The sequence below is a fragment of the Ostrea edulis genome, chromosome 3 (assembly GCF_947568905.1).
Source record: "Ostrea edulis chromosome 3, xbOstEdul1.1, whole genome shotgun sequence".
Classification (NCBI taxonomy): domain Eukaryota; kingdom Metazoa; phylum Mollusca; class Bivalvia; order Ostreida; family Ostreidae; genus Ostrea; species Ostrea edulis.
In genome coordinates, this window is record NC_079166.1 from 76,678,847 (window position 1) to 76,700,855 (window position 22,009).

At 36.2% G+C, this 22,009-nt stretch overlaps 1 protein-coding gene across 1 annotated transcript in view; it reads right to left on the reverse strand.

The window, feature by feature from the left end:
- The window catches only part of LOC130052885 (uncharacterized), an 87,972-nt gene that overhangs the window by 9,343 nt on the left and 56,620 nt on the right, over positions 1-22,009 (reverse strand). Inside the window, exons 5-9 of the mRNA XM_056159048.1 lie at positions 19,415-19,669; positions 9,930-10,142; positions 7,271-7,368; positions 500-1,687; positions 379-400 (exon numbers count right to left, since the gene is read on the reverse strand). Of these exons, the coding sequence (XP_056015023.1) occupies positions 379-400; positions 500-1,687; positions 7,271-7,368; positions 9,930-10,142; positions 19,415-19,669 (1,776 nt within the window). The remainder of the gene's footprint in view (positions 1-378; positions 401-499; positions 1,688-7,270; positions 7,369-9,929; positions 10,143-19,414; positions 19,670-22,009) is intronic.

Here is a 22,009-nt window from a genome sequence, read left to right on the forward strand (position 1 = left end):
AGAATTTTAGTGAAGTGGAAATAACACTTTCAGAGTTTTAGGTATTCCATGTACGGTAATGGACCAACATATATAATCGTTGACAATGAAACTAGTTTTTAACCGGATGAAAGGTGTCATGAACATAATCACGATCTTCAATTGAATAAAGGAAACTACATGCAATGATTCTTCCCATGACCGCTGTTTATGCATGCATGCACATCTAATTACTTGAAAATAAGTGATTACTTACACCAGCTTACATTTAACGAATATAAGATATCTGAATGACGACGAACATGACTTTTTTTCAGAAACAATCTTTCTGAGACGTTTATGCTACCATTTTTAAACTAATATAATATATTGTTTCATACAATGTTTAAATTTACTCACGTTTTGTTTTGTCCAGAACATCCTATTGAGAAAAACGATATCATCATTATTACTAATGTACATCATATGAATCAAACTACATGGTGGTACGTTAAATACTCTCTATCTAAAGATAAAATACCTTATTCCAATAATATAGGAGGTTTGATTCTATCAGGATATGATGGTTTTCTATTTCGTGTATAGGGCACGTTTGCTTGCCTTTCCCGTGGATTTCTCTCTCTTCAACAAAATAAGCATTGTGTTCACGGAACACTTCCTGCTTTGAGCATTGATATCCTACAGTGTACATGATTTCCTTGTGAAAGTTACTGGTTAGATCATTGAGTAATCTTTCAATATCGTCGCGGATTTCCAATGTGACATTTTTTGAGATTGAATCTCTGTTGCGCTGATAAACCTGAAGTTGAATGGAATATCTATTCACAGCAAGAACTACAATGTGGTTTTTATAGACAAAATACGCCAAGTTTTTATATAAAGGAAGACGTTTGTCATTTGGGAATCTCCATTCTCCTCTGGTCTTTGTCAAACAAGCAACAATCAGACGAAAATAAATGAAATATGGCAGAAAAAGAAATCGAAAGACCAATACTGATGTTTTACTTTCAATGGATTGCAAATGTTCCTCTTGTTGGATAGCAAATGTCGTCTTGTTCATGCAAGGAATATAATGTGCCTGTTTACCAATAAAGAGGAGACCAAGACGTTCCATGTATTGTAGCAAGTTTGCTTTGTCATAGCGATCAATTTGAAAGTTCAGAGTGCCCCAAAGTTCCATCAATAAATTGTCTTGTATATGGCCGTTTTCGTTAAACTCTAACCAATCGCGGTTGTTTTCGACAATATCCCTGACATGGTTTGGATCGGTTATTATGTTCTTAAAGGAATCAACAAACCACTGGATGTCAATGATGACAGTTTCGTCAAGAGATCTCTCGTCAAAGTGTAGTATAACGCCTATCTCGTGGTAGAATTTCAGGATATCTCTGATTTGTGTGTATTTCTCTTCGTTTTCCCCAAAACAACTTCCCGATAAGTCTTCAACTGATATCATTCTTTTCCCCCGTCCTCTGAGTTCTCGGAGTACGACTTCAGACAGCGCCCAGTCTGTAGGAATGGTTTCCTTCCATCTGTCTTGTTGAGCAATTGAAACCATACACTTCTCTAGGTCAGGTAGCGTGTCTTGGAATGATGACCCATCCGACTTAAAACCTAGAACGAAGCAGCGTTCTCTGGTTAAGTGTGACTTCAGATGTTGGTTGTGTTCTAGGAAATCCAGTATGCTGTTGTAGAGTGTGTTAGAATTCTAAAACCCAAATTATGAGAATTTAAAATAGAATCATATTAAATTCTTGAAAATACAAATGTTTATTATAACGCATTATTCAAATGTTACTAAAGATCAGGGAAATATATTGCACAAATCTGGTCAAGTATGTAAAATAGTTTCATGGATTTCATGGATTAGTAAGCTCTGCGTTGAAAATATCTGATTACAAATTAGCGTTATTGCACTCTTGCTGAACCAAAGAATACGAGCCATACATTATAGTAGAGGTTGTGGTAGTCAGTTATGGAATGTTGCATTGTTTGTTTGATATTCGTGGGATTGGTTAACTATATATCGTTAACCGATCGGTGACTGTATTATCTGTCATAATACTATCCATCTCATTGCGATCCAGCCTCACCCTGGAATGTTGCATCATCAAGCAGTCCATTTGCAGTGTTGTTGCAAATATTAATGATACAGACCCTGAAGCGTACTACTACACCACTTGTACAGAACGGTACGAAACGATTCTTGCACGGAACGGTGGACGGTTTGCACGAAACGCTGAACGGTTTGCACGGAACGGTGAACGGTTCGCACGAACTGCTGATCACTTTGTAGGCGTGACATACACGCTTTGTGAACGGTCTGCATGAAATGATAGACATGATCTGCACGATTTCAATTTTTAGCATAATTTTGGTTCTTCTTGGGATTAGTTTAAACATGAAATAATTTCAATATAATGCTAATATTCTAGAAGCTTGAGAAAGAAATGATAATTATCCATTTTAAAATGATTGCTCGTGTATGACGTGGTAAATTATATTGTTACGCATTAGCTCAATGGATGATGAACATGTTGGCATAAAACAAATGGATATTGTTTACATTCGGATATAAAAGAAACAGATGAAAAGATTGGGTCGATATGGAATACGGATTATTAAATTTTATTGATCCATTGCTCTATCTAATTCATTCAAACTGAAAGTGAAATGGTCGCGTCTGTTTTGCTATTCTTGTACATTCAATCTGAGCGTAGTTAAAATACATGTGCAATTTGTGTATTCCAGGCTTCTTCTCAATACAGATGTTAAATAAACAATTTTGTATACGTGTATGACAAGAGGTAAGATGATTTTAAAAAAACTTCTCGTCTGGCAAGACTGGGATATTTTCGGGCGGGGGTGGGGGGGGGGGTGTTGTTGAGGGTTGGGTGTGAACGGTCTGTACGAAACGGTAGGGGTGACCTGCAGGCTCTGATTTTTTTTGGCAGTGTTTGGGTCTTCCTACGATTAGTTCAAATTAGAAATAGTTTCAATACAGTGGTAATAATTATACTAGATATTAACAAAGGTTGAGAAAAAAATGATATTGATCCATTCTAAAATGATTGCTCGTGTACGACGCGGTGAATTTCAGTATTTCATACACTTGGCCTTGTTACTAATTTGTAGATCTCATCATCCGTTCAACATTTCTGAAGATTCCATTTATCTACTAGACCTGGTTTTTGAGTAATACCAATTTTATGTTCCAAGGTTCTAATGTTCTAATATAATCATGTCCATGTGTCCCTTGTAAATAAAAACCAGTTTTTTAAAGAATTTGTTATTGCCCTTTTAGTTAATCAAAACGTTTAACAAGCCAAAGAGTTTTGCTGTTTCCAGAATAACATAAGGTACAGGGCATAAGCATGGTATCTTTATTGAAAACCAATCAAAACTTGGGGTTACGAAATCAAACTTTTTTTTTAAAAAACTTAAACCAACATAGAACCTATATTTGAGAAAATAGATTATGATATTAATATCAGGGGAGGCTCCATGTCATTTTCACAAAGGGTGGGGTCCGAATTATATTTAGGTAACTCATTTTTTCCATGGGGTTCCAATGTCTTTGGTGTAAATATCAGTAATAAATATTTGAAACTCATAAATCCCAGGGTGGAAGGACGTCACATTTAGGCTCCCTTAACCCTAATCTCCTCCCCCACTGAATCTGCTTCATGTTTTAATTATCAATAGCACAGATTGACCCTTTTAAATATTTCTTTTATTTATTTATTTTTAAATAGAGACCATCCATGCATCCACGTGTTAAATAAGATACATGCGCATGTATTGTGTATACCTACTTTTAAATCAATACTCACATTTAAATGAGAACTTATCATTATCTGAACCCGTGGGGATCCGAGTTAGAATAGGTCCTCAGTACCCCGTTGCTTATCGTAAGAGGCGACTAAATGGGGCGGTCCTTCGGATGAGACCGCAAAAACCTAGGTCACGTGTCACAGCAGGTGTGGCACGATAAACATCCCTCCCTGCTCAAAGGTCATAAGGGCCAAGCATAGGCCTAAATTTTGCAAGTCATCAACAGCAATGGTGACGTCCCCATATAGGTGAAAAATTCTTGAGCGGGACGTTAACCAATATACAATTATTTATTATTATCTGTATTTATAGACCAAAGGATGTTTGGTGCATTTCTCACTTTTTCTCTCTTTATTGAATTACATTGAATTTATTGCGGATTTTGTGTACTGTATTATGGCGTCTCATTAAAACCTCCAGAATTCTTGAATCGTAAATCTAACCATACAATATTCATGCAATAAGTTTACCCTCACCAGGAATGGATCCAATATTTCAACTTGGGGGAGGGGGCAGTAGGTCGCGGGGCGAAGTTCTAGTGGGGGTCAGGGAACGGAAGCTCTTGGATTCTAATGAATTCGTAAGGCAAGAATAACGTTTTTTTTATAAGACATCTTCATCATTTCTTTTAGTCATGAATGATTGGTGATGAGCATAACAAAACTTACCTTTATAAATGACATATTTAGAGGATCCCCCCCACCCGTAAATGTTCATCTTTTTTTATTTATTTCTTGATCCTCGTCGCACAAACAATAAAGTAATACAAAAGTAGAGTGTATTCCTATTTCACTGGGATGTTTTTGAATATATTAATTAAGTTAATAATCGCTAATAAACTCTAAGTTCCTATTTGAAAAAAACAACAACAAACGAACAAATAACGAACAAATCATTTAACTGCAGTGTGTCTGATGTTCAAACAAAGGGACAATTATCGCCCGACTTGTGTCATTCAGTTACCAGTATTAACACATAATTATTGTATAGAAACAAGGATTCTGAATACACCCATATAATGGTTAAAACACATGTACTGTCGGTACGGCGTCCAGCCAAAATATCACAAGCAAGTAGGTAAGGCACGCTAAAGAACCCTCACTTCTCAATGGCCGTAAGAGCCGAGCATAGGCCTAAGTTTAAAGCCCTTCACCGGTCTTGGTGACGTCTCTATATGAGTGAAAAATTCTCGAGTGAGACGTTAAGCAAGATACAATCAATCAATCAATCAATACTTACAGATTAACTATCGGGATAAGTAAAGTGAATATCGGGAGATGTAGACTCAATATCCTTCTGTTGTAATCCCACGGTATTTTAAAACGAACTCGATATGTAAATCTTCCGAATCTCAGTCAATATATAGCAGGGTACTGCCAAACAAGTTGTTGTAATAAGGATTTCAACAGTCTTGTTAAAAGTCAGCATATCACATATTTTATGGTCGTTATAACGATCTAGTTTGTCAAAGCAATCTGTCATTGGGCCTGGTGCATTCCATACCAATTGATAGACCGTTCTTGGCACTCTGGTTTTGACTACAGATTGTTCCGTTTACCTGATCAAGAGATAGGGCTTACGATAGGTGTGACAGGTCGACAGGGGCTGTTGACTTCTCCTAGGCACCTGCTCTCACCTCTTTTATATCAGGGATTCGTGTTTGCCCAACGTTTCTATTTGATATTCTTTATATGCCTTATAGGAGTTATGATATTGATCACTGCTCGTTATCTTCATCTTTCACCCTCTATACCCTGTACACTTCTAATTCTAAAAGCACACGATTCTTTATTTATTTGGTAACATAAGGGATGCTCTGCCAACTGTTATTTTTAAACAGATGCGACTTCTCAGTCATTTAGTCATATAAGTAATTGTTACGTCACAATTGACTGAAAATTGTCCCAATCCATTTACAGTAAAAGAGTATTGTAGCTCAGTAAATGCCTGGTTAATATTGAGGGAAATATCAAAATATGTAAGAATTTTTAAAACAATGTTGTCAGCCCAAACGTTTCACGTTCTATGGGCCATCCCCGAAGTATGGAGCCTCGATTGGTCAAAAGTACAGTATTTCCTAAATATTCAAACATTTATAAAGAATTTGCAATGCAACATTGAAGCAAAGATACTAGTTTTGACTGTCAAAATTAAGAGAAAAAAATAGTATTGATTACTGATTACGCAACAAGGGATTGAAATGGGGGATGATGTACGAAACACGACGGATTTATCCACTTAAATGAAATACGTTTGTTAAGCGGTAACGAACGCAATAGTTCAGAATGTTATTCTGAATAATACACAATCTTTATACGTTTCTTGAAAATCCATTAAAGGGGCTTTAATTGTCATGTTGTCACTAAAATTTGAATTCAATAACAACTGCTCTGCATTATATATTTCAGTAATAACATAAATATTTAATTACTTCAAGACACTTTTTAACCTCGAACCGACACATGGATATGAAAATTCGGTGATTAAATAATTATTGTCTTGCAAGACAATAATTCTTCCTTACATATTTCTTTACTCTAAAAGCGGTTATCTAACGTAGTTTTTTTTTAAAGTCTATCTTGTTCTTGTACAAAATGAAAGTTTTTATTAGTCATTAATATATATTCCTAGCCAATTTAGAGAGTTTGAGAAAAATATGGCTGTCGTCACTTTCACAGCTAATGGTCCTTTAAAAGATTTACGTGATTGTCTCATCAATATCACAATGCAATTATCTTGAAACTAGAAAATATTCAGCTTGGTAATAGTTGTTAGACATATTAGGATTATTAGACAATATTAAGTTTTCAGGTCAGCCCTTAAAATAAGAATCTAGGTGAGGTTAAAAGTATATAACAAATAGCTGTGAGTAAGCATACGATGTTCTCAATGGAAATACATTAATAATCAATCAAACACTATGCTGTTTCTTTTAACGCTAAAACATTGGAATCCGATTTTTGTGGTATTAATAATTACATTTGCGGAATATTTTCAATTATAACAATGAAAGGGAATCGTAAGATAAACAGACAGAGGCTATAGTCCTTGTTATAAAACTATCTTACACTCGATCATCCCGCACTTATAATATTCTTTTGATTTATTTGTATTAACTAATCCTGTACGTTTGTCTCAACACAGCATAAACATAGAGATTGATCATTAATTGAAACTATACAATTGAGATATAGTCGTGTTTTCTAACAGTATAGATAGAAAATTAAAGTTGGTATTTGAAATGAATAATGACCAGTTGGTTCCTAAAATCTGCAGAATTTCATCATTAAAAGATATAGAAGAACATACTAAGATGGATACCAGTAAGTGTACATTAAAACTACTGTATTATAGATTCACGTTAGTTAAAATAAAGAACAAAATGTATGTTCCTTGTTTATACATTAAAACTAGCGTATTATAGATTTATATTACCTAAAAAGAAAGAACAAGATACCTGTCCTTTGGTTTGATCTAGATGAGTTCCAACGATGATCACTGGGGCGTCATTGTCACAGTAGGTATATACTGACTTCAACCAAAACAACAAGTACCCTGTAGAAATAAGGCCAACGAACTCAATGAATAGTTTTTCAGACCACGATATTCCACATTTATGAGGCAGACATGATTTTCTTTCTTATTTGGTTTTAGCAAGATTTATCTTTCCCTTTCAGACTGTCTGTAGCATGGGTTACCTTTCCTTTCTCATGTATATAATTGATTGACTGTTTATTTTACGTCCCATCGATAATTTTTTACTCAAATTTAGACGTCACCAGCTGTGGGTGAAATACCATAAATTTAGACCTATCCTTAGCACCCAGCGCCGTAACAATGAGGATTATTTAACGTGCCAACGCCTGTCGCGAGAAAGGAGTTTGATATTAGGGTATTATCTAAAAGACCAGTGATTCTCAATTCTAAATGTCGAGCGTTATGCGAAGGAGCAATTACTATCTATAGTAACGTTTTAGGCTTTACGCGGTCGAGACGCGAGTAGACCTCGAACTCACGACCTTCCGGTTACGTAGCGAAAGATGCCGTGGGGATTTGGGTTAGAATAGGTCATCAGTACTACTGTTTGTCGTAAAAGGCGACTGAATGGGGTGGTCCTTGTGATTGAGACCACGAAAACTAAGGTCCCATGTCACAGTAGGTGTGACACGATTAAGATCCTTTCCTGCTCAAAGACCGTACAAACGCCGAACATAGGCCTACATTTTGCAGCCCTTCACCGGCAATGGCGACGTCTCCATTTGAGAGAAATATTCTCGAGAGTGACGTTAAACAATATAAAATCAATCAATTTCTACCACTGAGCAACCGCGAACGGTCTCGTGTATATGGTGTATAAAGAAGCAATAAAATTTATATAAAATAGCTTTATATTACTTACTATTATCCGTATGCCAAATTCTGAAACACTTACACCTAAATAATTATGTATTCAATGATTATTCCATTCATATCTAATTAATTACACTTAGCAATTTTGCGTATGAGAGAATTTTTGAATTGAGGCAATCTACTGACAAATAAGTTGGTGTTTGAAGGAATTCAAGTCTCGTTTAAAGGAAATATTTCGCAAATTATATGGTTATTTTGATGATCTTATTTGCAAATACAGCCTGTCATTAGGTTTAATGTGGTCTCAACTGTGTATATACTTTCGAGATACGGATCCACTCAGACTGTTATCGCGCTTTAAACGTAATTGTAGGGCATATGTCACATTCGGACTACAATAGCAGGTAGAACTGTCTTAGTGGGACTAATACCCACGAAGGACACAGTGGATGGTGAGAAATAGTGAATGTGTGCTAATTAAAGAATTATCGCATTCTTTTGACATGAAAATTCTGGAGAGCAATTAATGTAACATTATATATTCTGCAGAAGTGTGTTACTCAGAATAATGAAGGAGTACTTAATATAATTTCTGAATAATATTACATGGATAACTACTATTTAGCGTGCTTGAGCAAGAAAACGTCACAGCAAAGCTCCATTATATACATAATATATACACAAATTTTGCATCAAATCTGTTAATTGGTTTATAAAATATACATTGAAAACTGACAATATCCACTTAATATACCAGGCAACATATGATATATAATTACGATTAATGTTATAGTTCTCCAGATATTGAGCGGACAACATGTGGTCTACCGGCCAACTGACCGACCGACATACCGACCAACCGACAGATGCAACGCAATATGCCCCTTTTCTTTGAAGGGGGAATACATATCTCAATCAAAATAACAGGTGCAGAAGTTCAATATTCATATAAGGTATTTATAAAGTTGTAATGAAATCTGCTCATTGGTGATACAAATATCCTAAGACCAAACGGACGGGGGACGAACATGGTGATTCCAGTATACCACAAACTTCGTCTGCGGGGGTATAACAATTAGATAAGCGCTGTCCTTTGAGTGTATTGGATAATGTGCTTGTCTGGAACAGAAAGTGTAGTAGGAGGTCCACCGGTTTCGTCGCAGTTGATGCACAGTGTCGTTTATCAATATATATTGTGTCCTCTTTCATGGAGGAAAAGTTCAAAAACCCAATGTTCGAAACTCGTTTTAAATCCTACTTTAAATTTTCAAGAGCAAATGCATTATGAAATACTCAGTGTATCTGTTCCTGGCTTGGATTTCTAAAAACAAAATCCTAAACTTAACTACCTTTTAACATGGAATTCTTGTTCATATTTGAACGTGAAATTTATTTAAATCGATGTTGATGTTGAATAGGTGTGATATGTGTTTCGCGTGAAATAAGACCAATACTTTCAACCTGAGGTTCAAGTGAATCGCATTTTAAGTTAAGGTCACTTTGATGTGAAATTCATGTTCAATGCACGAAAAAAAGCCATTCACATGTTAAGGTGAAGCACATTTGAATGTATCGAGGATACTATGATTATTGCCAACACACTATTTCAAGTGCAATATAGTAAATATCACCAAAATAATAAAGAAAGCTGGTGAAAATCCGTATACATTACAACAAACACATTAACATTGAACACACTGATGGTTACTACAACCTGGATTGCCCTGAATGTGCTATCTGTGAAAATACTAATTTATTTCACTTACCCCCGTAGCTCCAGTCAGTAAACATGGTCCCTTCCTGTTCACAGAGTGAAGGGTCAACTTTCTCATCAAATGCCTTAGACATGTTGAGGACTAGAAGATAGAAGGCTCTTCTGCTGAGGTAGACCTGGTGACACGCGTAATAGGCACACTGTCCACCAAAGTCCAAAATACTCAAGAGTTGTTTCCCTTCTTTATCTGTGTCAACTGGTAGCTCTATTAGGAAAATGTCGAAACACAAGTATAGGATAGATAATTCAAAACATCGGATTGTGTTCGATTCTTTAAAAGATTATTTCTTATGAATATCTCTACCCATATGAATATCATCAGATCCAAAATTCAGTAGGTATTTTGCTTGCTTCCCCTGGATATCCGGGTTAGAATAGGTCCTCATTACCCCTTGCTTGTCGTAAGAGGCGACTAAATGGGGCACTCCTTCGGATGAGGCCGCATAAATCGAGGCCCGTGTTACAGCGGGTGTGGCACGATAAATATTCCTTCTTTCCTCAATGGCTATAAGCGCCGAGCATAGGGCTAAATGTTGCAGCCCTTTGCCGGCAATGGTAACGTTTTCATATAAGTGAAAGGTTCTCTAGAGGGACGTTAAACAATATACAATCAATCAACAATACTTTGCTTGCAAGTTCACGTCTCATTCCATACCCGTTCATTCATTTAGATGGGGATATTCAAAACGCCAAATTTCTTCATATTTTTTGCTTGATTGTGAATGCTAGAAAATTATTTTCTGGTATCTTCTCAATTCCGAATTGTCTAATGATACATGTAATTGCTCGATTTTTTTTACCTTTGCACTTAAGTATTCAATTTTGTTCAATTAAAAGACCATGTCCCCTTTAAAAGGGATATAATAAACAAAGCAAAAAAAAATTTGAAGGTCATTTAAAATTCTTCTCGAGAACCCCTCGCTCAGAAAATATTTTATCTACCTGAGAGTTTTCTGACATAATGAATATTCCAGTTTCTTGAAAGCATAACTCCCGTAGAGGGGTGGGACCACAAAAGGGGGGGGGGTCAACGTGTTGCATGCGAATATACCAGAAATAATATTTGAAAAGGTTTTGCTCAAGAACTACTTGTCCATAAAATTTGAAATTTACAAGAAGGTTTCCTGATATTGCATATTCAATTATGTTCAAATCATGACCCCAGGGAATAGGATGTGGCTACAAACAGGGATAAAAATTATCAAAAGAATATAAATACAAGTAAACTCAAAAAGAGCACAATTTGTGCTAATGAAATTCCAACATACTGTTTGAAAATCCGAATACCACATATTACGAAAATATTATGAATGAGGAACTACGGCATAGTTTTAACATCGACTTCAGAGTACTTGTGCGTATAATCAGAGTGTAGTTTAATAGTTGAATGACTGATCACAAGATATGCATACTTCATTTTCAAAATTTTCTTGAAGAAGCGAATTTCTATGATGTCAAAACGTTTAGTCTTTAATTCACCTCGAGGAATGGTCGCGTAAGCTCGTAAATGTTTTATAATTTGGCGTTGTTGATATGAGAAAAGTTTTGTGAAAACTTCCTTAGAATCTTTTTTTTTAGAATCTACATTTGATTTATACCACTCCTGGCATATTTCGTGGAACAATACGTTTCTCCTTCACATCAGTTTTAAATATGTTCGCGTGACCTTATCCTTGAAGTTTGACCTACTTCGTACAACTCTGACCTAATCCATATCTCTTAAACGATTTAAGGCAGAACTTTCATATTTTGTAGACAGATTTCTTGTAACAAAATCTTTCATTTCATGTCACGGTATATGACTTTGTGATATTGGCCTTATCCAGAACAGCAAGGTAATATTAGTCAGGTTTGTTTTGAGTCACCCCATATTATGTGAATTCCTTTTCAGCTTATAGTGTGACCTTTGGGGCTAGGTTGAAACAACAAATTATTCACTGAAATAAAGATTGAAATCAAAGGCCTGAAGGGCCTGAGAGTCGACTCGCACTTCATTATTAACTGGAATAGGTAATATTGAAGGAGCAAGATAGTAGTAATCAAGGATGACGAACATCGTGTGTGTAAGTTTGCATATACACGCTTCTTTTAGCAGGATTTATACTTTAATGCACCATGCCTTTGTATTTTTAAGTGACTGAATTTGACTAAGCCATGACCCCTGTCATTCAAATTACATAATATACATATCCAACATGGATGTAAAGAGTCATTGCTAACTGATGATCGTGCTGAACAATCCATGATGTACAAATGGTAAGAATTGGAGGTAAATCATTATGCAGTCATATAATACTTATATCACAAAAGAAAACCCTCAGATAAGCACCACAGTGGTTGTAAGAAGACACCATCCAACAAAACAATTTAGCAAATCAATTCCTTGAGCTTAACCTTTAGTCAATGGTACAATGACTATGTAGTTGACATCTGTAAGAAACATCACTGTTTTACTGTACTGACTTTCAGCGCATATTTTGAGAGTTTATTCAGCAACTAGTCATAAAATGCTACCATCAAAACAATAAAGAAAAACAAGATTGCTACACGTAGCCATGTCCCCCACCGCCGCAAAAAAAAGTTGAAACACAAAAGTCTCATAACTCCTGTAAGATTTGTCGAATTAAAATGACGGCGCAATATGATCAACTACATACGGTGACTAACAATCCTACAACATTTGAACAAAATCCGTTGAGCGTTTTCAGAGGAGTTGCGTCCACAAAGTGTTTCTATAATGTAGCATTTACAAATTCAACAAAGTTCCATAACTCCTGTAAAATTTGTCGAATCAATATGGTGGCATAATATGATCAACTACACATGGTGACTAACAATCCCACATTATATGAACAAAATCCATCGAGCGGTTTCTGAGGAGGTGCGTCCACAATGTGATCCTATAGTGTAGCATGTAAAAATTCAACAAAGTCCCATAACTCCTGTAAAAATTGTCGAATCAAAATGGCAGCAAAATATGATCAACTAGACATGGGGATTAACAATCCTACAAAATATGAACACAATCCCTTGAGCGGTTTCTGAGGAGTTGCGTCCACAATGTGAAGTGGGACGGACGGACGGACGCACGAACACTGGTGTTTTATGTCCCCTTCCGCGTTGCGGTGAGGGACAAAAATCGCTAAAACGCATCAAAGATGCGTATGTCCGAGATGAAGTTTGAAATGTGTTCGGTCGCAATAGGTATATAGTGTGATGATGACCTTGAGCTTTGGATTTCAATAGCAACATGAATCTTGAATGTCATCAGGATTTGAAGTCTGATAAACATGCACCAGCAAGTACATGTATAAAAGTTAGAGACAAACTCAAATCTACAGTATATAGTAATAAAGAGATCTTGACCTTTGACCTTAAAATAAACCTTCCTCTTTTGGATGTGATCAAAATATGCAAGTCTGACAAAGACGCACCAAGTAGTATGAACGTTAGAGACCGGGTAAGCTCAGTCCGTGGCATTTAATGACAAAGCGATCTTGGCCTTTGTCCTTTTGACCTCAAAATAAATAGGAACCTTCCTCGTTTGGATGTAAGTTTCACAAAGATGCCCCCAGTAGTATGAAAGTTAGAGATCGAACAAGCTCAAATATATGTCATTTAATGACAGTGACCTTAACCTTCGACTGTTCGACCTCAAAATATATAGGAACCTTCCTCTTTTGAATGTGATTATGTGATGGAAGTCTCACAAAGATGCACCTAAAAGTATGAAAGTTAGAGACCAGACAAGCTAATTGTGGACGCCGCCCGCCCGCTCGACTGGACACCCATCCTTCGCCAATTTAAAAGCCGAGATTTGCTACGCAACTCGGCTAACAATAAATGTTTGTCAAGCAATACAAATATACAACAACACCCCCTACGTGGTGCAGAATTGATAAAAAGGTTATACACATGCATCATTTAATTGATAATAGTACCAAACCATTTCAAGTCAAGACATTGAGTAGACAATATCGTCCTATGTCCAGAATGGACTGACCCTTGGTCTTTGACCATGTGACCTAAAATAAATAGGAATCATCTACTCTGTATGATGTACCAGTGTGCCATGCTTGGTGTCAATCAAGCTACTGATTCTTTAAGTATTGGAGACAATATATTACTATGTCCAGTTTGACCCTTGACCTTTAATCATGTGACCTCAAAATCAATATGGGTCCTCTAATTCTTAAGATGTACCAGTCTTCCAAGTTTGATGTTCATCAAGCAAAGTGTTCTCGAGATATTGAGTGGATAATATATTCCTATGTCCATTTTGACCCTTGCCCTATAACCATGTGACGTTAGAATCATTAGGGGTCATCTGCTCCTTAGAATGTACCAGTGTACCCAGTTTGATGTCTGTCAAGCAAAGGGTCCTCAAGATATTGAACGGACAGTATATTCCTATATCCAGAGTGGACTGACTATTCACATTTTGACCTAAAATCAATAGGGCTCCCCTTCTACTCATAACCAACCAAATATCATAACAATCAAGTGAATGTTTCCCAATATCTTGAGCGAACATGTGGTCTGCAGACCGACAAGTGCAAAGGAATCCCCCCCCCTCTTCTTTGAAAGGGGGCATAAGTAATTGTTTACAGAATCTCATATACAGGCACATGGATTTAGAAATATGGCTAAAATGGGTTTCCGTACTTAGAAAAAAAAACGTAAGTATTGACTACTACGATGACATTAATGGGCTTCCATAATTCTAGAAAAAATTACAATCGGAATAATGTATTAAGCTTATTAATTTACACTCGTATTTAACCAAATTTGATACGCACTCTCTTTTTATGAGAACGGACCCATATTACATACCACTAAAGGTTTTTGACTCATTTTGTTTTAAGTAGTCAATGCAATGTGCACTTAATTTTTCGCCACGTTAATTACATATCTAAAAGCGTAAAATTGTTTTAAGAAGAAAAAAAATCTTATTTTTAAAACTGCCATGATATTATAATATCGTGACTAGCATATATTTTGTGTACACGTCCTGTGTCACTTGATTTTTTTCAGATTTCTGCATGTTGCACGTTTTTCATGGGTCTGGGAATATGCGATTACTTTTGAAATTTGACTTTCCTGATGCAGTAAACGACTGATGTACTTATCCATCTAAATGCGGCGAAATTTTAGAGGGTTATGTTTGAATTCTTCATTTATTACCAATTAAATTACTGGTTTGGGTTATTGATATGTTTATAATTACCGAGGGGGTCGTTATATCACACCTTAGAACGTCAATTTTCGAAGCTTGGGTGATGTTTTGATTACAACACATTGACCGCTCGCATCGGCTATTTAATTGATATGAAATTAAAAATATCGAGTCTGTTAAAACTTCATTGCTACAAACTCTCGTGCTTTGCTGAAATCAACATTATTTCCCCGAAAATACTGCTATGTAGTGTACGAGGACAAGATTGCTGCACTGTATACAAATTCTAGTATAGGATTTTTTTTTTTGAGAATCTGCATTATTAAATAATACATTCCACAAAGATTTCTCGTGAAGTTAAATGCGATGGTACACACGAACTATGGTATTTTCACAATTTACGGGCCCCAAAAGGGGATGCGTATTAAATATATTCGGCAAAATGCGGTTAATGTAATTATCTATAACTGAGTCTGACTATAGAATAGTCTGAAAGCGAAAACATGATGAACTGAACGTACGTTCATCGTCTCATCCCGGTAGATTCCCGTAGAAATAGTCGCATTGTGTAGTCTTTGACACACTTTCGAAAAGGCCTCGACGGGGAGTATGATCGGTCGTAATAGACCAATACCATTTTCAAATATTTACTATTCTTTTCCAACCCAAGAAAGCGACATAGTACTTTCTTTATTATAAAAGTTATTTGTTTCATGTTTACGATTCTATTTTTGTAGTCGATATATTTAGACACGCGTACGTCGCCTGTTTAATGTACAATCCCTGTGACACTCCTTATTGACTTAATTTGCTTACATCATGTATTCATGCGCACTATGTTTAGATTCTTTAAAGGTATTGAGGTGACTCATTTAAATTACACTGTTATAAGAATGTCAACATATATGTATGATAGGTCTTCAAAACTTAATGAAGGTGTTCAAAAAAGCAAATGAAATTTATTTGAAGATCTTTGTCCGCGGGAATTATTTGCTGTCGGTGTAAGAATAAACAGAAAGTTTATGAGCCGCGATAAATCCGCACGCCATTGACAGCAAGGATCATCTCGCTTCACGAGCCGACTCCAAAAAAAAATGAAATAAAAAATCTCAACAGGTGAACAGCGACAGGGCTAATGTGACTAATGTGAGCGATGTGGCCCATAGGCCGTTTGTTATCGTTATATCCGAAAGAACCATGGCTTTCACTTCAAATACATGTAACATGTGGTACGTAATGCAACTTATTAAACGTATAAATGTACAAGGTATTCCGTACATATGGCACTAGGACCGAGAATCAAGCCGGGGATTTCCAAGTTTCAAAACGAACGCCCTAAGCATATGGCCACCGCAACAATATGTTTCAGCATAGTTAGTTTCTATGTAGCCGTAGACGTACACTTTAGACAATTTAGTCAAGTTTTGGTATGGTCTCACTTCTGTCACATTCACTTTACCTTAAAGATTCGGGAGATATGATATGACTGATATTGTGTTTTCTGCGGCTCAAACAGTGATACAAATCTAATTACGACATAGTGTTCTTGTTCTACTTTTAATGTGTTTTCTTGATACATGCGGTTTTATATGTTTAGATGTAATGTTTCCTGGTTGTTTTCCATTGTTCTCAAACTATGCGTTGGTATAGAAAATAGAAAAAGAATCACGAGGGTCACTTGATTAACATATATATGTTTTTAAATCGAGGTAAGCTACTGACAAAGAAGTTGATGGTTCAGGGGTTTCAACAGTCTTGATTGAAGTCAGCATTTCGCAAGTTCTATGGTCGTTATGGCGATCTAGTTCGTCAGTACAACCTCGCGATGGGTCAAATGCTGTCTGACGTGTTTCATACCGATTGTTAAGCCGTTCTTGGCACACTGATTTTGATTGCGGATGACTCCGTTTGCCTGATCGGGATATGGGGCTCACGGCGGGTGTGACCGGTCGACAGGGGATGCTTGCTCCTCCTGGGCACCTGGTCCCACCTCTCGTGTGTTCAGGGTCTGTGTTTACCCAACTATCTATTTTGTATTGCTTATAGGAGTTATGAGATTGATCACTGTTCGTTATCTTCACCTTGCATATGTCAATCAATGGATGTCTAAATCATTACGAAGCAGTAGATGTTCTTTGATGATGAAAATGAATTGTCTTTAGCGTTACAGATCCATTTCATTACAAGAAGATCAGGAGTATAAAAGTCTTAAAACTTCATTTACTGCATTTTCTCATCATGTATGTTAATCCTTGAATTATCTTAACCTATTCCAGAATCAAGTATTCTATGATAATGTAGCTTATGGTCACCGTAAATTAAAATACAATGTAAAGCAGCCACGTTGAATCGCGTGGATCCGTCAGTGATTAAACACCGAAACATTGATAACCATAGTGAATGAGAATAATGTAATTTTTGAGAATTATGAATGTAGTGGAGTGCGAGCGAACCCCTCTCCCACAATTTACGAAATTGAAGTCTGGGGGAAAATGGAAGCAAATTTTGGAGATGAATACCCCAACACCAGCCCCTTCTATACACACGTGATTTAAAATGTTGAAGATGGGGTAAAAAGGAAACATTCAATGTTATTTTGGTTCAGATTTCTGAACCCCGAAGAGATACATGTAGGTAGGGGATTTTTTGTGTGGAGGGCTACATACTTTCCATAGTCAAGTATTTGATCTTTGAACGAAATCTTAATACACAACAACGTCCAAGGCCTCATCAATGTTTTCATTTACTAATCAGTACAACGAATACATGTATGGTAATGCGTCATATCAACAGACGTAGATATATAATACATACTAGCTGTGAAAAGAGACAATCTGATTAAAACCAGATCTTCAATCCGCTCCTCTATTGGCCATGTCGCGTTCTTCAATCCGCTCCTCTATTGGCCATGTCGCATTCGCGACATGGCCAATAGAGGAGCGGATTGAAGATCTGGTTTTAATAAGATTGTGAAAGGAGACTGCGTAGTTTAGTCATCCCACTTATAGATTCTTATACATAAGATTATGTCCCCAGGACATGTATACTAATATTTAAAAGAATACATTGTCTTTCAATTCAAACACTAAATAACAGATTATGTTCATTGAAAATAAGGGAGGGGGTGCAAACAATTTCCACTTTGATAGCGTGTATGACCGCCATTTGCGGCGATGCATTCTTCACACATATGACACATTGTGCAAAAACCTGCTTGGGCAGTCAAACAGTGTTACATGTAGAACAACGTTATAGTCCCTGCATTCATCTTTGTCCTTTTCCAATACATGTGTATTTGGTATCCCCTGGCTTTCGATAGATCGCGCTCAGTTTTATCTCGGATCGAATAAATCAACTTCAGTGATTGGTAGAGTGAATTCTGAACAGCCGAGTAAAGTTTTGTTGGAAACAATAGAAATGTGGTGAATATTGGTTGTAGACGGACATACATTATAATTTTGATCTTTGTAATTAGACACGTCTTACTTTACAACGGAAAAAGGGCGATTTATCGGTTTCTCACGGATATTCTGATCGAGGGGCACAGAAGGGGACTAGATAGTGGCAAGACGTGTTCTTTTTTATTGATAGTGGGTAAGGTCCAATCCTACACGTGTTGGACTAGATAGTGGCAATGCGTGTTCTTTTCTATTTATAGTGGGTAAGGTCCAATCCTAAACGTGGTAAATTCATCATATAGCATGTTAGTATAAATTGAACAAAATCAATTAGCATACTAAAAGTTCACACAATACAGTTACTAAAATGTATCCATCATAGTTCGAATTCCCTCTATCGTCTTTATTTTCCATTATCAGTGTCCCGGGCGCCTATGGTTTTTATTGTCATAAATCAGCCATGAATGCTAGATAACACGTACTGTTACAGTATGAATTTGCTGATATTTGTTGGTAAAATCCTGGTCTTATATCGTTTTGAGACATTATTATTGTTTGTTTTCTATCATTGATATCAATAACAAATTTTGAAGGAATATCGGCCTTGACGTCAATCTTCCATGTGATCCCCAAACGTTACACAAAGAAACAGCCGGTGGGAAAACACAATGAAACAGTTGTATTGTTCTTTTTTGTAAAAAATGACATTGTTTACATTTCAGCAACATTATAAGCCTTGGGGTACATATATTTTGGGATTATGATAGGGTTACGCGATAATCAATGTGTGTGCGTGCGTGTATGAGTGTGAGTGTGTGTGTGCGCGTGCGTGCGTGTGAGTATGCGTGTGAGTGTGCGTGCGTGCGTGCGTGTGTGTGTGCGTGCGTTATGTATTCATTTTACCTTTTAAGCAATCACATTCTGGAACAATTTCAAATAAGTCTTCGTGTACTTCTAATCCTACAGTAGACTGAACCTTTTTCAGTTCATCCATACTTCGTTTCTGTAGACGTTTAAGCAGAGTAGATTTCCCAGCCCCTGCGCATCCAACTATCATTGCACGAGCTCTGTGTATTGCTTGAGTTCCTTTCTTGACACATTCTGCGTATCTTCTTCGCGCATCATAGTCCCACTCGAGAATTTCCCTAGGTATTTTCACTGAAAGTATACAAAAGTAACTCAGCTTTACAAAAAGTACAACAGTATTTTCTGAAGACTTTAAAAGGAGAAAACTACAACATGAAATCGTAATAACATCGTGCCCTATCCATAATCACTTTGTGACTATATCTACATGATCAGGATATGAAGTGATTTACACATCATATAACCAATGATACACGTGCATTCTAAATATGTAGCTTTGAAATGTGCGTAAATGAAATTCAAAATAATTAATTCGTAAAATATATTTCATTTATTCAAATATGCAACATGTACACGTGATTTTTCATGTATATTTATGTTTGCGATTTATATATAACTTACTGTAGAAAAAACATGATGTCATCCCTTTTGAATGTGAACATAGTCTAAATGTCTAATTTGGCATTTCGTATAAACTGATTAACTAACACCATGGAATAGTTTTGATAATGTAAGTGGGCGTACTTAGATTTCAGTTATTCTATGTGAGTAGTGATCGTACAGGAGTTCGGAAGTCTTTTGTGTCACTCCACCATAATGGAAATTTCATACACTTAGACTCTGACGTTCTGCCTTATATTCACACCTGGGATAATTTTTCAGCGATAATGTAATACAAACCAATACCAATACCTCGCAAACCAATTTCATTCCTAATCACCATTTAATTCAATTTATTACATTTTCAACAGTGAAATACTGAACTTTATCCAGTGAATAAAACATATTTTCACAAAAGTATTATTTTCACAGTGTGATAATAACAACCGTGACTACTTGTCAAAATATAAATTCATCCGCGATACACAAGATCACCTTCATTTTACGTTATATATAATTGATTTTTTATTTTCTTTTTTATATGAATACCTCAAAATAATTTTCACGGGTGGGGGGGGGGGGGGGGGGGGGGTACTTGTATGTTGTGTGATGTTAAACTTAGATTTCTTTCTCAGTTTTCCGTCGGAGCGACTCAAAGGTCGATCTTGTGCTTTGAAGTAAAAGTTGGCCTATATATTTAGCCTACATATATCTTTTGATCAACCAAGTACATGTACAGAAGAACCAAGACGGCAGTTTCTCGCTTCGTCGGTATTCCTTGTGCGCTACAAGTGATTTCTATTCATCATTGTTTATACAGGGACAGCTAAATTTGCTGAAGGAAAAAATGAAGAAAATGTTATTAACAGAAAATTTAATGTTTTCGTTATTGGATATAAAATCTATTTCATGCATGAGATAGGATTGTTTTATATTTTCACGCTTACTTCGCTCTCGTGTAAATATAAACAAAAATTCTGTCTCCCTCGTGAAAGGAATTCTATATCCAACAGCAAAACATTGAATATCCGCTATATACTTCAAGCACTCCAGCTCCTCTATCTCAATCTGTCACCCCCTCCCTTTCAACAAGTTAAGCAGACTTACAACACATTGTACTGGGAAATTAAAAAAAAACAACTTGATTATGTTATCGTTAGAATTGCCACTCTTGAAGATATCTTCTCTAGATATAAAAATATCAGGCTTTGATGGAATTTTAAAAGAATTTGAACTGAAATCAGTTTGAGACTAGGATGCATTTTTAGGACCAAGTTGAAAGCCCGCGTAAGGAATCTGATACTGTACAAACTGTCTAATAAGATGCTGATCAATGTATTATTACTCAAATCCGAAATTGACGCTCTCAAAAAAACTAAATTTAGATCTCAGATAATTTCATCTTGATCTTTAATGTCGCTCAATGTGATACAATGTGTTGCTTGTTGGTACTATAATGGAATCTGCATCTGCTGAATTTCAATCCGAAACATTACTCATTAATTATGCTTTTCGAATCTATTGAACTGTGACTCACGGGTAATTTTTGTTTAAAGTAATGGATCTTATCTCCTCAGAGGTTCTGAACATTTTTTTTTTTTTTTTTAAATTACTTTAATCTAAACCTTATTTTTCTGTATGTTATGATATGCATATATGAGGATGAGAAATATGTGGGGGAATGGGGGGGGGGGTGTCCTCCACAGTGGCGGATTTAAGGGGGGCGCAGTCGGCGCCCCCCCCCCCTTCCCATAAAATTTTCAAATCTAAGGTAAATCGTGGTATCTTGTTTAGAAAAATGTATTAAACCATATAAGAAGCAATAATTTCTTCCACTCCCGGTGAAAAAAATGACAAAATCTTTTGATTTCTTGAATTACTTTGGTGGGATAGCTTATTTTTTTCCCAAAACCCTTAATATTTGCGTCAATTTATTACCTTGTAAAAAATGATAGAAAATAGTACAAGTCACTAAATAGGAGACATATTTCAAGCCCTATAGAATCTGTAAAATCCAGGAACTTCCAGGGA